General features: G+C 53.3%; 1 protein-coding gene across 2 annotated transcripts in view; it reads right to left on the reverse strand.

Moving 5' to 3' along the window:
- The window catches only part of TNS1 (tensin 1), a gene marked incomplete at its 5' end in the record, with an annotated part of 217,855 nt that overhangs the window by 99,751 nt on the left and 101,794 nt on the right, over positions 1–16,310 (reverse strand). For both annotated transcript variants that reach the window (XM_084241657.1, XM_084241658.1), the window contains one exon: positions 6,101–6,142. In XM_084241657.1, coding sequence (XP_084097783.1) covers positions 6,101–6,142 — 42 coding nt within the window. The remainder of the gene's footprint in view (positions 1–6,100; positions 6,143–16,310) is intronic.

The following is a 16,310-nucleotide window of genomic DNA, read 5'->3' on the forward strand; positions in this document are numbered from 1 at the left end:
GCCCTTAGAGCTTGGCTCAAGTTCAAGTTCCTCAACCTGGCTTTTGGACTCCTCCCCTCTCTGACCCTTCCTCCTCCTGAGGAGCCACTGCTTCCCACTCCCCACATCTGCAGCCTCTGCTCACATCTCCTCACTGCCCACCATGCATACCAGGCTGATCCCCACCTCCATTCCCCTGTGTATCCTGTTCCCACCAGCACCCCCAGCCAGGAAACCCAGGGGAGGCAAGATTACTTGGCCCCTCACCCTCCAGCAAGGACAGACTGGCCAAAAATATTTACACAGTGGATTTGCCCCAGCCCCCTGCCTGGCTGAGGAATCTGCACCAGGCCCTACCTCCTCTCCAGGTCAGCTCTGCCACTGTCCAGAACACCCTCCCTCACCCTCCCCTCCCCTCCACCGTTTGACAAATCTTAAACTGGACTTGGAACAGGAGGGTGACCTCCTCAACCATCACAACACAAACTGCTTCCTTCCCCGGACTCCAAGGTTACCTCTGGTCAGAACCCCTGAATGGGGCACTAACTAGTTTCTCCCGCTTGCGCATGAACATGGGCCCCAGAGGCAGGGACAGTCATCCAATTTGGGCTCTCCCAGTGGGAGTCACAGGGGAGGTATTTAGATGCTGTGATCTGCAGGGACCATGTCCCTTCACGGCCCAACCTAAAGACTGGGCCTCAGTGAGCCCCGAGGACTTCTACCCCAAGGCCCCCCCATTAGCACTCCACCTTACACCTAGTAAGCAATGGTGAGTGTGTTTTCCCGTGACAGACCTCGGCTGCGCAGATGGCCTCCGGGGCTATTTTAGGAGCTAGAAAGCTCTTCTTTACACCTGAAATCTCCTTTCTCTAGGAATCGCCACCAAACAGAGTCTACTTTGGAAAGCAACAAAAAAGAAGGCAATTTGCCCTCCACCAACTCCCCCCCCCCCATTCTGCACCTGCCCCACGTTTTCCTTCTCTGAACTAAACAGCCCTAGATGATGTATAAATTGGGGTTTCTGGCCTCCTGAGGGGAGGGGAATCTTCTACGGAGTACAAGCACGCAGGGCTCAGTTCCGCCTCTGGAAACCAGCTCTCTGGGCTCCTCTCTCCTGACGTGGCTCTGTTCTCCAGGATCCCTCAAAGGTAACCGCCCTCAGCCTGCTCAGTGACCTGGGATGGAACTCACCAGGCCTGGAGTCCAAACTCACTAAGTGACGACCAGTGGCTCTCCTGGGCCGAGAGCAGGAGGGCAGGGCTGGGCTGAGGGTGCACACGCCCCTCCACCCCTGTCAACACCACAACCCTCTCTCCTCGCAAGGGGAAGCTGGGTGCCTGCCGACACTGGGCACCTTGGGAAAGACATTTAAAAACCTCAGGGCCACCACTTCATGCCCATTAGGACGGCTATGATCAAAAACACAGGAAATAACAAGGGTTGGCATGGATGTGAGAAACGAGAAACTTGGTGGGAATGTAAAATGGTACCCGTAGAAAACAGTACGGGGGTTTCGCAAAAACAAATGAAAAATAAAATGACCATATAATCCAGCAATTCTGCTTTGGGTCTGTGCCCAAAAGAACTGAAAGCAGAGATTCAAAGAGATAGGATACACCCGTGCTCAGAGCAGCATTATTCACAACAGCTGAAACATGGAAGCAAGCCAGGGTCTATGGACAGATGAAGTAGATAAGCAAAAGGCGGAATACACACAATGGAATACTATTTAGCCTTAAAAAGGGCATTTGGATGAAACTTGAAGACATTAGGCTAAGTGAGTAAAACCAGTCATTAAAGGGGGAAATAGTCTGAGTTCACTTACGTGAAGCACTTAGCCAAATCTTAGAGACAGGAAGTAGACTGGTGGTTCGCGGGGACTGGGGGAGTTACTGCTTAATGAGCACCGATTTCTGTTTTACAAGACTCAGCAATGGTGCACAAGGAGAGGAAAGCACTTAATACCACTGACTGGGCACTCAAAAATGGCTAAGATGGTAAATTTTAGATTATATGTATTTTACCACAATAAAAACAAGAGTAAAAAAAAATCTCTGGGTCCAAATTTCCCCACCTGAAAAAGAGCAGGATCAGACTAGATGGTGTCTACAGCCCTCTCAGTCCTGTGACTGTGCTTCTCCATCACCTCCTGCCTTTAAGAAAGCCTGGCACTATGGCTAAAAAGAACCCTGCAGCCCTAGCATTAAAACAGGAGCTGGCACCAGGCAGGCAGGTGCTTGGGAAATGTTTGCTGGTAGGATGAATGGAGAAGAGACAGATGGAAGACGCTCCTCTAAATCTCAGGCCCCCCGTCAGAGAAGCTAGGGAAGTGGACTTGTAGCTGGCACTGTTTAGAACAAATCCAGGGGAAATCCACCCAGAAATATCAGGTATTTACATCAGCAGCAGTTCTTCTGGGGGCGGGGGAAGCAAAAGTCCAAATCTCCACTCTTGGGCAGACCCCACCACTGTTATGTGACCTCAAACCATCGCCAAGTTTTTCTAATCCCAGTTTGCTCCTCTGCACAACCCCACCCACCCAGGATGGGCTCACACCCACCCAGACCATCAAACACTTCTCAGAGGCCCCCGATGGCCCAGCAGCTGCAAATGCGAGGGAATGTGTCATTATAGATAGTTAAGGGGATAGACTCTGGTGACAGGCAACTGGAAATGCCAGCTTCCCCTCTGAATAGCTCGATGGCCTTAAGCCTCGGTTCTTCATCTGTGATGCTGGAGTCACCTCCCTCACCACAGTGAATAAATGTGGCTGCAAAGAATAAATAAGTTGATTTTTGCCAAGCTTCAGAACAAAGCTCAGCAAAGTTCCCCGCAAGAGTTAACTTTTCGCTCTTGCTCTGATGGGTGGGACCAGCCTGGTATTACCATTCCCCAGCAGATGCCCCACCTCCATTCCTTCCACAAGGACATTTTCAGCACCTGGCGTGGGGCTGGCCTATGCTAGGAAAAGAGGCTTGCCCATGTTTCTCCCTAGCCCAGGGCGCCTGGGGGCCAGGCCACTCGAGCAGAGGACTCAACGCTCAGCCGACCTCGGTTGCCACTCCACTTGGCTATCACCCTCGGGAAATTCCTTTTGACTATTATTTTTCAGAAGTTGAGAAAAGCTGCTTCAGCTCTTTCCAAGGATCAGGAGTGTCTGCAACAAACAAGCCCTATTCCCCTTCCCTCCTGCCCCCACCAGTGGACCCCACAGGAGGGAGGTGACCCTAGGGTCCTCCTGGCACAGGCCCTGGGCAACATCTGTTGAGTAAGACAAAAACACAAGTTGAAGATTAAGCCACTTTGTCCTGGCTGGCCTGGCACAGGCTGAAAATGTGTTTGGCCAGCAGGCCCAGGGGCTGGGCAGACATCCTGTGCCCGGGGATGAGAGGTACCAATCCCAAGGGGCTAGGATTTGAGCAACATAGGAGAGAAGGCCGGACGGAGAGCAGAGCCAAACTGAGACATGGGGGAAACACAATCAACAGATACATGGCATGAGCAAGAGGGAGGAGGCAGAGGGGCAGGGACCAGCCCTGCGCAGGCTGAAGGGCAGGCAGCAAATAGAAAAGGAAGGAAAAATCCAACCCGCCCTTTCCTCCCTCTTGTGAACCTGCTCAAGGCACCAGCCTGGCCTGCCGCGAGGAAACAGGTGCTGAGTGCTCTCTGGGGGAGCCAAACTTTCTCCCGGTTTTCCCTAGGCCACTTTCCCACTCCCCAGGGAAAGAGACATGGCTCCCAGCTGGAGGCCAGCACCCTAAGAGACCCTGCTGCCCGTTACAAGCAGGGAACAAGAACATCAGTCCCGTACAGTGAGCACCTAATCTGCACCAGTAAACATGCATTTTTTTGAGCACCTACTATGTGATCATTGAGCACCTACTATGAGACAGACAGTGAGGGTTACCATGAATGCACAGAACAGATAAAAGTCTCTTGACTTTGTAGAGTTTGCATGTTGGACTAGGGGACCCCCTTAAACAAACTGTTCAGTGAGTCTAGGTGATATAGGGAAGCGAGAATAGGCTGAAGAGAGGGAAATACTGACACTGAGCAAAGACCAGGGGGGCAGGGGGAGGGGAGAACTTCCCAGGAATCTATAGGAAGAACATTCCAGGCAGAAGGTACAGGGAGTGCAAAGGCCCTGAGGCAGCATCTGCCTGGTACAGTCAAGGACTAGCAAGAAAGTCAGGAGGCTGGAGGAGAGTGATGGAGGAAGAGAGCTTCCAGGAGGAGATGAAGGCAGAGAGGGAACGGTGCTACAGGGTTAGGTAGGCAAACGGCAGAACCCTGCATTAAAAAGTGAGGCAGAAGGCCACTGGGGTGTTCTCACTGCTAATGAATCTAATAAAGTGATTTGTTTCTTTTATTCTCTTAACAACCTTATAGGGTAGGTTCTGTTACTTTGAGAAGCTCCCCTTCTCAAAGGGGAAACTGAGGCCTAGAGAGGCTAAGCAATGTGCCCTGCACCTGACAGCTGGGAAGCTGGGACCCAGAGGGAGGAGGCCTGACTCCTTGGCTCTTGACCACTGCTGGGGGACCAGGTTCTGACCTGGAAGCAGTACCTGGCGTCACTATCAGTCCCACAATCTCTGTGAAGAATAAGACCCTGGCACAGGTGAAGCACATCTTAGATACATGGATTGCAGTACCTCACTCAGGCAAGAGCACCTTTGGGGCTAACAGCAATCCCCTCAGTGAAAATGCCAACCATTTCCCTTTCGTCCCAACCCCTGCCCACTCCTCATGTAAACAAAGCTCACGAGGCTCCTGGCTGGCATCTGCCTGGATGGAGATCCCTAAACCCTGGACGCCCCCCCAGTCCCACCAGACCAGCCAAGAACATTCTGTTCTCCACAGCAAGGTAGCAGTCGGGTTGGAATGATGAGACCTAGGCTCAGCCCTCCCTGCCTGCAGTCACCAGGTCTCTCCAAAATCCCAGAGATATCGCACTGGCAGTTCCCACTCCGGCCTGCTCTCCGACCCCATCCCCATCACTCTCCACTGCTGTCAGATGATCTTCCACTGTACGCCATGCAAACGACACTCCACACCTGGAGTGGCACAGCTGGGCAGGACCTGAGGGAACAGAGGTGGGCCTGGCTGGCGGCAGACACCTTGAGTCTAAAGGTCATGGCACTTTGCACACTTGATTTCACCCCATCAATGCCCTTGAACAGAGGGGAGACCATCAGCACTGAGAAGGCCTCTGTAGCACCTAGTTCTACACCACTCTGTAGAAAGGGAAACTAAGGTCCAGAAAGAGGGTGGGACTGACCCAGGACCCAAGCTGGGCACAGGGCACCACACAGTCATGCAGGTGCTGCAACTACCTCACCCATGACACCCTTGCCTTCTCCCTAGACTCTCAACTCTATCAGGTGTCCACTGGTTTCCCCAGGGACCCCCCCATGATACCCACCACATATATGCACACCAGGCAGACCCCTTTCCCTCCAGCCTCCAGGCCCTGCTTGTCTCCAGGGGTAAGAAGGTAGTGCAAGGGCAGGGAGGAAAAGTTCCCAGCATTCCAGATCCACCCAGCTGGGGTCAGTCTAGAGCAGGGGCCCTGCCCCTGTCCATGCCCTTCTGGAAGCTGATTGGAGGAGAAAGGGGGCCGTGGAGGGCAGGGTGAGAGAGCAGAGAAGCAGCCAGCCAAGGAGCTTGGAGGTGGAACAGGCCACCCAAATGTGAGCAACTGCCCAGGTAGGTGAACTCCAAGGGTCAGGCCACCATCCCCCACTCCCACCCCACCTCCAGTCAAGGGGTACCTGACCCTGGACCAGGCAGGAGAAGAGAGATGCCGTCCCTGCTCCTGTGAGCCCCAGGACACCAGGCACCTGGCCAGGCCTAGAGACATGTGAGATGCCCTTTTATGGGTTTTTCCAAGGACTGAAGTCTCAAGATTGGAAAGAAGGCCCTGCATCTCATCAGAAGGGACCTCATGACTCATTTCCTCCCAGTCCGGCTTCAGCCTCTGGACGTGGCCCGTCCTCTCCTTAACCTAATTGCCCAGGACGGTGGAGGCTCCCAGCATGCCTGGGTCAACAGTAAGTTGCAGCTGGGAGCTGAGCCGGGGCGGGGGGGAGGGTTGGCAGCACAGGGAATGACTGTCACTCACCACCAGTTCATGGCTGGATGGAGGAATGCAGGGGGCAGCCACCTGTGGGAGGAACAGAGAAAGGGCAAGGTTAGCATCTTCCATCCCCACAGACCATTCCAGTCACACCGCCATGCCAGACTCCCCTTCTCAATTCAAATGCTGACCCCCTCCTCCTGAGAGTTCACTGGAAGACTATGTAGCAACGCGGAAAAATGCTCAGGCACTAATGCTGAAGGAGGGCATAGAAGGCAAAAATGAAACATACATCACATTTTAAATTCCATAAAAACAAACGTAGACACTGAAAGACCTGGGAATCCAAACACCAGGATTTACTAACAGTGGGCCGGGTAGCACAGATAACGATTTTTTTTTCTTTGCTCATTTCCAAAATTTTCTACAATACAGTCAGATTTGTCTTGTGTTTGTCTGTTTGTTTGTTTTTTTTTTTAAGTGTTTAAGATCTCTAGAAAAGGAAAAGTCACCTCAGTCACCTCCTCCCCCAAGCCAAGGTATCTCACCCAAAGGTCAGCGCTGCAGACAGCTGGCTGAGTTTCCCAGACCCAGTGGGGAAACAGGCCTGTGAAGGCCGCTGCCAGCCCTTCCAAAGCCAGGAGGCAGCGGCCCTAATAAAGCCCAAGGCCTTGAAAGACAACAGCACCCTCCATGGGTGCTTTAGTCATCACCCTCATCTTCACCTCCCAGGAGAGGGCTGGTGGGGGGGACATGGAGGGCAACCTGGGCCTCCAGACACAGAGGAGGGAGGGCTGGATCGCTCCGGGTGCTGAGATAAGGTCCTCCCTCCACCCCACCAGGCAGGGGAGCCAAACCACTACCCCGACAATTAGCAGGGCCTTTATCAGCGACTCAATGTGCTCCTTTTTTCTAGCCAGGACACGTTTTTCTTGGAGCTCATACCTCACTCTTGGCTCCAATTCCCCACCTGAGCACCAGGCTGGGGGCCCACAGAGGGGAGAAGGGCAGGCTCTCCCCAGGCACGAGGGTGTCTGAGCACAAGCCGCAGATGACCAAAGCGATGGCCAAAGAGGGTGCGGCTGCCTCCTGGGACAGTGGGCAGCCCCCACCCCTGTCCTGGCCATCCCCACCCCTCAGTGGAGCTGTGGCAGCAATAGCCTGCAGCCAGACTGGGGCAGCTGTCACAGAGGCCACCCGCAGCCACGTCCTCCACCGGACCCCAAGGGTCCCCAGGCTCCACACACCAGCCCAGAGGGGACGACACCTGGGTAAGGGGTGCCCCAACTCAAGAAGAGAAGGCGAGGCTGGGAGCCAGCAATCCCTGACCCAGTCAGGCTCTAGGCTCCTGCCCCAAGCCTTCTCCCACAAGGGGATAAAGCACCTACTGTCCTTCACACAACATGCTGTTGGGAGAATCACAGGTAAGGCCACAAAAAAAGAAGACAATACCGAACACTTACTGCATGTGTTTTATGCCACAGGTGTCATTACAGACCTTTTACCTTTTAACTCATTTAATCCTGTCAACAAGCCAGTAAGGTAAGAACTAGCATACTCTAGCTGAGGTGCAGGGGCACAGATAGGTTGGCCAACTTGCCCGGGGACACACAGCTGACAGGCAGCCAGGATTCTAATCCAGGCAGTCTAATTCCCAAGGCGAGCAGTGAAGGGAAACTTATCAAACCCCACTTTGCGAACAATGAGGAAGCGGAAGGTGATCCCAAAGTTTAGGGTTCTTGATACGCACATGCATGGGTCATGAACAACTATTTTAGATGTCTCTGTGGGGAGAAGCCCCGGGGTGGGGTGAAGAGCACCAGAACTGATCAGGAGGGAAGAGAAGGCCCCAGAGGTGGCTGAGCCTGCAGGGTCCCCTACCGGCCCTGACAGCTCAACAACGTCTCACCACAGGGGACGCTGCTGTCCCTGCCAGGCACCCTCAGAGCACCCCATCTAGCCGTGGCCTCCTGCCCATCTCCTCCAGCCCTGCACAGCTCCAAACCCTCCTCTGAGGCCCACAGCCAGACCCTCAGGGTGCTCTCCTCAGCACTAGCACTCCTGGCCCCTAGGTCCTATGTGGGAGTGGGTGCAACCAACAGGACAGCACTCTGCCCTGCTCCTTCCTTCAGAGCTGGGCCTGAGGCAGAAGTGGGAACCTGGCTGTGGGCGCAGGCGGCAAGAGCAGGGGGGTGCTGTCAGCTAGCCACCCCACTGCCCAGCTGCATCAGTTCCTCCAGCCCCCCCAGGTTCCCCACCATGACTGAGGGTGGACTGAGGGTGACTGAGGAAGGGAGGGAGCAGGTTGTAGATGCACATGAGGCAGTGCAGGTGTCCCCAGAGACAAGGGGAGGGCTGCTCCCCCAGAACCACCTAAGGCAGTGGAAAGAATTGGGCCCAAACGTCCCGACCCCAGATCCCTTCCTTGCCCCCTCCCGAGGCAGAGACAGCCCCTAGGTCTCAGATCTGAGGAGAGTTGTGGACCCCAGCCAGAGGAGCTGATGCCTGGGTGCCCTCGTGGCCTGCTGCCCCCCAGCGGCCTCCTCCACCCGCCACCCACAGCTGCACATTCCAGGCTGGCCAGCTGGCCAGCCCATCAACTTTGTTGTGTTTCAGAGCTTCTTGTCTCTCTCTTTTTTTTAAGCAGAGAAATGTTTCCTTAAAAGGCTCTCTCCTTCCCTCCGGCACCCTGGCCCCTGGCCACCCTCTCAGGAGCCTGGAATGTGCCAAGGAGAGCCAGGGCCCCCTGCCACTCTGTGGCCCGTGCCCTCTGGCCGTGCACTCCTGGTGTCAGCAATGTCCTCGCCCACTGCCCCTAAGGGACCCAATCTAGGAACCCTCCATCTGCAAAGGGGTGGCCTCTGGGGCGCTCTTGGGGCCACGCCTGCCATCCACCTGCTCCCCAGGACTGGCAGCAAAGGATTCCAGGACTCAGCCCCAGGAGGCCAGACTCAGGTAAACTGCCTCCCCTGGTGTATCTCCAAGAACTCATCTAGACACTAGGACCCAAACAAGCCTAAATGCTCAGTCTTTCCACTCTGGAAAACATAACAACAATAAAAGAAGCAGAAGCAGCAAATACTTTCATCACACTTGCTCTATGCCAGGCACTGTTCTTTATGTAAACTTTGCATAAACTAAGTCATTTGAGTCTCAAACAATCCTGAGCACTGAAATTATTGCCCCCCTTTTGTGGATGAGGAGATTGAGGCACAGAGCAGCTAAGAAGCTGCGCAATGGAGGAACCAAGATGCAAACCCAGCAGTTCAGCTCCAGACGTGCCCCTGCCCTCTCTGCTGCCCACGGACCAGTGACAATGCAGGCACAGGATGCTTGCAGACGACGGCTGTGAGTCTATTACTGCCCTAAGTCCTTTCCTAGACCCACTGCATCCTAATTTAAGACCCATTGGTCTACCTTGCTATAAAAAGATGAGATCCTGGCACCTGCAACATGGAGGAAACTATTATGCTAATATAATATAACTATTATGCTAATAACTATCATGCTAATATAATAATATGCTAATAACTATTATGCTAAGTGAAATAAGTCAGATGGAAAAAGACAAATAGTGTGTGATTTCACTCATGTGTAAGATAAAGAAACAAAACAAACTTTAAATAAGAACACCTCGGGCCTCCCCTGGTGGCACAGCGGTTAAGCGCTGGGCTGTGAAGCTGCCCACAGCCTCTGCAACGCTGGTTAGATCCCTGGCCGCCAGGCGAGGGTCCCACATGGTGTGCAGACCTCTCCTGCCGTGCCCGCTGCTCCCCTCAGCAGTGTATTTCGTCAGTCTGCCTGTTCTGTTCCCCACTCTAGCTCTGGTGAATTCTCTCATCCTCCCGCACTTCTGACTGTACCCAGTGCTTGTATAAATAAATAAATAAATATTTTTTAAAAAATAAATAAATAAATAAAAAACACCTCTTAGTTTATGAGAACAGTGGTGGTTACAGAGGGAAGTTGGGGGAGTGGCGGGGGTTAATTGGGTAAAGGGGGTCAATTTTATGGGGTGGTGGAAGCTAGATTTTAAGTGACTATCGGGTGGTATGCATGGACGTCAGTTACAAGGTTATACTCCTGAAACCCTTATAAACGGTTTTAAACCCATGTTACCACAATTTTAAAAAGTGTACTATATGGGGTAGACAGTGTTTATTGTCCCCATTTTACAGATGAAAAAACTAAGGCACAGAAAGGGTTACAATTTGCCCAAGGCCACTGTACCCCAATAGCCTGGCTCCAGGCCTGTGAGGCAGATAGCAGGGGTGCAGCTGGGAGGTGAGTGTTACCAGGCCAGGCCAGAGCAGAAGCCTGGCATTCATCAGCCTCCCACCCTCTCTGAACACTCTCTGAACTTCAAAGATCCCTGGGCACAATGCCAACAACAGGGTGTGCAGACTCCCCTAGGATACGAGGGTCTAAGTGCCAGAAAGAGACCAGCCCAGTTGGGAAGCTCCCTGCACTGTCACTCGGTGCCCATCCTTCTTGGCCAGGACCCAAAGCCACACGGGGGCTGGGCTCCTCTCTGCCCTTCCCACACTGAGCTCCACTCCTTCCCAGGGGCACTGCAGAGGTTGTTCCTTGTGCCTGGGGTGCTCACAGCCCAACGTCTGCATAGTTGGGTCTCACCCCTATGCTTTCCGGCTTTGGCTTAAATGCCACCACCCCAGAGAGGCCCTCCTGGATTCCCTTAAGTTTCTCACTCTCTTTCTCTCACACATACACACAAACAAACCACACACACACACATACACACACACGCGCACGCACACACACACACACACGAGATTCTCTCCTTATACCCATTATCTCTTCCTTCACATACCTAACTACAAACTGTAAGTGTAGTTGTGTTTGGTTCCTTGTCAAGAATCTCTGCTCCCCTTAAGAAAGCAGGTGCCAAGAGGGCAGGGAGCACCCCGCCCCCATTCTTCAAGCTAGTCTCAGCACACGGCAGGTGCACACCGAACATTTATGGAAAGAATTAAAGAAACTCAAGGTCTGAGCAAGGGAAGCGCCCACAATGCTAGTGGTAGAAACTCAGTAAGCACCTACTTGTGGGGAGTGCCAATTCTGCCCTCCGCCTATCTCCAGAGATCCTCCAACCCCTAAGAGTCAGTGATATTGATCCCATTTTACAGATGAAGAAAAGGAGGGTTGGAGAAGTCAAGACACTTGCTCAGGGTCAACAGGCTAGGCAGAGGCGAACTAAGAGGGGAAGCTTGCAGTGTGGTCTCCAGCCACTGCACTGAGCGACAAGAGAAACCCAGCACCCTCCTAACAGCCCGGTCACCTGTCCCATCAAGTGTCAGGACCGGGACCCTAAGTGGGTCCCCATCCTTGGGTGCCAGCCTTGGTTAAACTCCAGACTTGCTAGGCCCACCAGGTGGGGTCCCCTGCCTGTGTCCACCTGGTCCCCGGGGTTGGACAGGACAGCCTCACTCCAGCCCAAACTGAAGCCACTTGAGTCGCTGAATCCAGCATAACATACAATCCTGAGCTTTTGATTTCCTGTTTCTTGCTAGTCCTTTTTTTATTATTATTATAGTAAAATGTATGTAACTAAAATTAACCACTTTAACCATTTCTAAGAGTATCATTCAATGGCAAAAAGAACATTAACAATGGGCATCCCCAGTGGCACAAGGGATTAAGCACAGCTCTGTGAAGCTGTCCACAGCTTCTGCAACATGAGTTCAATCCCTGGCCAGGCAGCTACCCACATGGTGCAGCAGACCTCTCCTGTCTCGCCCGCTGCTTCCCTCAGCAGTGTGTTTCAGTCAGTCTTCCTGTTCTGCTCCCCACTCTGTCTCTGGTGAATCCTTTCACACACACACCCCCCGTACCTCTGGCCTGTACCCCAGTTCTTGATTGCATAAATAAATAAATCTTTTTAAAAAAAAAAAAAAGAACATTCACAATGTTGTATATCCAATGCTACCACCCACTTCCAGAACTACTTTATCATTCAAAACAGAAACCCCAAACCCACTAAACAATAACTCCCCATTCCTCTCCCCACCAACCTCTAATCTACTTTCTGTCTCTATGAATTGGTCTGTTCTCTTTCTTGCAGAAGAGAAATCATACAGTATTTTCCCTTTTGCATCTGGCTTATTTCACTTAATGTTACAGGTTGAATTATATGCCCCAAAATTCATGTTGAAGTCCTAACCCCCTCCCCGTGCCTCTGAATATGACTATTTACAGCTAGGGCCTTTAAAGATAGAATTAAATTAAAACGAGACTGTGATGGCCCTATTAGAAGAGATGGGGGGAAGGAAGGGGGACAGAGAGGACCACACAAGGACACAGCAAGAAGGCGGCCGCCTGCAAGCCAAGGAGAGAGGCCTTTAAGGAACCCAAGTTGCAGACACCTGGATCTTGGCCCTCCAACCTTCAGAACTATGAGAAAATAAATGGCTATTATTTTTCATTGTGTTTAATTAATAAATTTATTTATATTCTTACATCACTGTTAATTTTTGGACAGCATTTGGTTTCTCCCCTCAGGTGCAGTCCCTGCAGATCTCCTACTACCACATCGCCTGTGATCCATCACCATAATCCCTTGTGCTCATCCCCTCTCCCGTTTGACCCCTCTGCTTCCCCCTTCCCTTAAATGTGTAATGTTTAAACCACCCAGCCTGTGGGACTTCGCTAGGGCAGCCCAAGCAGACGATAACTACTACATAGCATAATGTTTCAGTTCATTCATGTGGGAGCATGCATGCGAGCTGCATTTCTTTTTAAGGCTGAATACTAATCCGAGCTATGAGCACACACGGTGTTTACCCATCCACCCGCTGATGGACACCTGGGCCGTTTCCTGAGGAGTCCTTGACACCCACTTCACTTCCCTGTCCTAATAACTCCAGGCACCCACCTTGAATGACACCCAAAGGTACACGGAAGGGAAGCGGGGTTTGCAGAACACTTAGAGTGCGGGGTGCTTTATGTACATGGTTTTATTTCGTCTGCTTGACAAGTTTTTGAGGCTCAGAGAAAGTAAGTAACTTGCCCGAAGTCAAGCAGCTGGTAGTAGCAATGGCAGAAACAGAAGTGGTAGATGCCAAATTTTTTTGCCTGCTCACTGAGCTTAAATCCTGGTATATATTATCCCTTAACTCCTAGTGAGTACTGAGGTGGCTAATTAGCTCCTCTTACAAAATTTCAGGCCGTCCCCTCAGCAATGCTTTAGCTCCGACAGCAACATCTCCCAAATGACAGCACCCAGACTGCCACTGGCTGCCTGACTCCAGCCCTTGCCTCTCCCAGGGGCCACGCTGCCTCCACTGCTGGATGAGGTGCACAGAGTGGCAGAGATGGCGACAAGGACCCTGAGCACAGAGAAAATTCGGGGGTCCCAACAGGGTCAGGAAAGGAGGGCAGAGGAGCCAGGCCTGGAGGATGGCAGGCCTTCATGTGTCTATTACCTGTAAGCAGGTAAGACACCCTCTCCCCATGGGGGCAGAGCACACGGCTTTTTTCCTCCGGAAGCCTCGCTACCTTGCTCAGAGCCCGGAACTCACCTGGATGAGGTTTTAAAGGGTGGAGATGGCGAACGGGCATTTCAGGTGGAAACGAGCATGAGACCAAAGCAGGGAGGCGGGAATGCTGCTGACTGGGACACGGTGTGGTCAAGAGAAGGAAGAGGCGCCGAGGAGGATATTGAAGGAGACGAAGGAAAGAAGCCTCTTCCCGACTAGACCACGGGCAATGAACGTCCAGCAGAGGAATTGAGATTTGTGACTGCTGGCACCGGGGAGCCACAGAAGGTACCCGTGGGAGGTGCAAGTGGGGGACTGAGGGCACACAGGACATGAACAATAATAATGCTAATCATGATGAAGGGAAGGAGATGGTGGGGAAGCCTGAAGCCCAGAGACCACAGGCCATCAGGTACCCTAAAACCTTCAGGGTCTCATCCTCAAGCCCAAAAAACACATGTCTACAGACAACCCCCTCCAGTTTCTACTTCTCGTCCCCCAGCCAGAGCATAGGAGGGCACTACACCCCCACTCGCAGGTCAGTTCCCCCCCACCCCAACTTCCCTTCCTGCCGTGCACAGAACAAGCAATCCTGCCCATAGTTTGGCCTGCTGCTCACCCTCTGGGCCCTGCCAGGGGAACCTGTGGTCAGTCTGTCGTGAGGTAACATCAGAGGGGTCAAGACCAATACAAACAATGATCCCCAAGGGATCCAACCTTCGTACCCAGGCCTGAGGAAACAGCCAGATGCCCCTCATCTGTGGGCAGTCCAGCAGCTTGGAGTTTGTGTTACCATGAAGGCCCAGTGGCCTCTGTGAGCCTATAAGGGTAGCTGGGAGGCCTAGCCGAATAGACCCCGGTGGCCTTGGGAGCCAGGTGGAGATGCACCCCCACCACCTCAGGACCTGAGGGTGAGCAACAGCCGGGCAGCTACAAAATGCCAGGCCATGGTTTTAAGGATAGGCAAGGACAGAGTCTGCCTCACCGGGCCAAGGGCCCAAGGGGCAGAGTCCCAGCACGGCTCAAAGACACTAGTCTGGGGTTGGGGGGTCCTGGGGAGAAAGTAGCTGCTGCCCTGGCTCCATTTCCTCCCAGGCCTGTGCCCTCCCTCCAGACCACTTGTCCTCACCAGAGCTTGCTCCCAGTCTGCCCGGCTGTTTCCTTCCCTTATATAGAGCTGTGCTCAGGACCAGGAAAGGAAGTGCATGGAGTTCCTGGAGGCAAGAAGGGGCCTGTTCCCAGGGACATATTGAGCTGGGGAGGGGGGGACATGTCCCAGCCTAGAGTCCCCCTCTACAGCCAGGGGCCAGTGGGGGAGATAAATGGCCTGGCTCTTTCCCCAAACCCGGCACAGGCTCTGACTCAGAACCTGGCAGACATGACACAGGGGAGGCCCAGGCCCTACTCCCAGGACCCCAGGCCCCACCCCCTTCTCTAAAAATCTCCTGGATCATACCTCTTGGACCACTGCCTTAGTCAACTCACCCCCCAAGCTTCAGCAGCTCCAATTTCTCCCCCATTCTCCCTCTTATCTCAGGTTCCTGTCCTTGGGCCCACTGCCCCCGCCCCCTTCAGCCCACTGCCAGCCTCTAGGCCCTCAAACATACTCCAGACGAGGCTCTCCAGGTAGAGAAGTTTCTCCTTCTGCAACACCTCCCTGAACTCTGACCTCCAGTTATACACAGAGGAGCCCTCACCCTCAAAGCCCTATCCTACACAAGGGTTGGGGGATGCTGGCTATGACCACCCCCTTCAGTCCTGTGGCATATCAGAGCGTCCTTCAGACAGAAGGTCGTGGCCACAGCAAAGAGGGTGGGTGGGCTTAGCACACTGTATTGTGGGACTGGCGGGACGCATCCACTCAAACTGGTCTCCTTCTGAGCAGGCCTGGAGGACGGCCTGAGATGGCCAAATGGACCCGCCTGGGTAGACAGCCCAGCCGCTCTTTGCGCTGGCCCCGTCAGCCCATGCTAGAGGTCAAGCTGGTTGAAGACATCTTCTTGGATGACTTGCCTCCCTCCCCTGGAATCCAAGTTGAGTCCCCAGAGGCCCAGCTCAGAGGTCACACTCACCAACATCCAAAATCAGGGACCCTGCAGGTTGCATGCTAGTCCAGATTTTCTACAAGCAAGCCCTAGCAAGCACGGGAATCAGAGCCTCTGAATTCAGCAAATCTGTGCTGAACGCCTGTACCGTACTGTATGACAGGTCCAGGGACCCACAGGGGCCGGGTGTTAGCCACAAGGTGAAGGGTGGGGCTCACTGCCCATGAGGAAGCACCAGAGGGGCAAGAAAGTACATCTGGTCCCAGGGCTTGACACTGGTCAGCATCCTGGACCCACAGCCCCTGCCTCCATTCTGCCCACCCCTGGGTTCCCCAGCTAGGCCATCTCCTAGAGCGCAAGCCAGAAACCTGAGCGTCCTCCTTGACCCCGCCAGTCCCCCGTCCCACCAAGCTGGGACAGTTCCTCCACCCAAATACCTCTCCCAGACACCCCACACCCCAACCCCCTTAATCACAGAGATGACTGCGACAGCCTCCTAATAGATCTCACGCGGGGGTGAAGCCCTTCTGTTCTAGCCTCCACTCAGCAGGGAAGTATTTCTAAAATGCACACCCAGTCTTGTCACTCCTCTGCCTAAAGTCCTTCCATGGCTCCCGGCTCCACAGAATAAAGTCCAAATGCCCTAATATGGTCTGCAAAGCCCAGTGAGACCTGGTTCCCTCCAGCCCTATCCTCACTTATAGCTCAAAGCCC

Source organism: Talpa europaea, assembly GCF_964194135.1.
Source record: "Talpa europaea genome assembly, chromosome: 1".
Taxonomy (NCBI): Eukaryota; Metazoa; Chordata; class Mammalia; order Eulipotyphla; family Talpidae; genus Talpa; species Talpa europaea.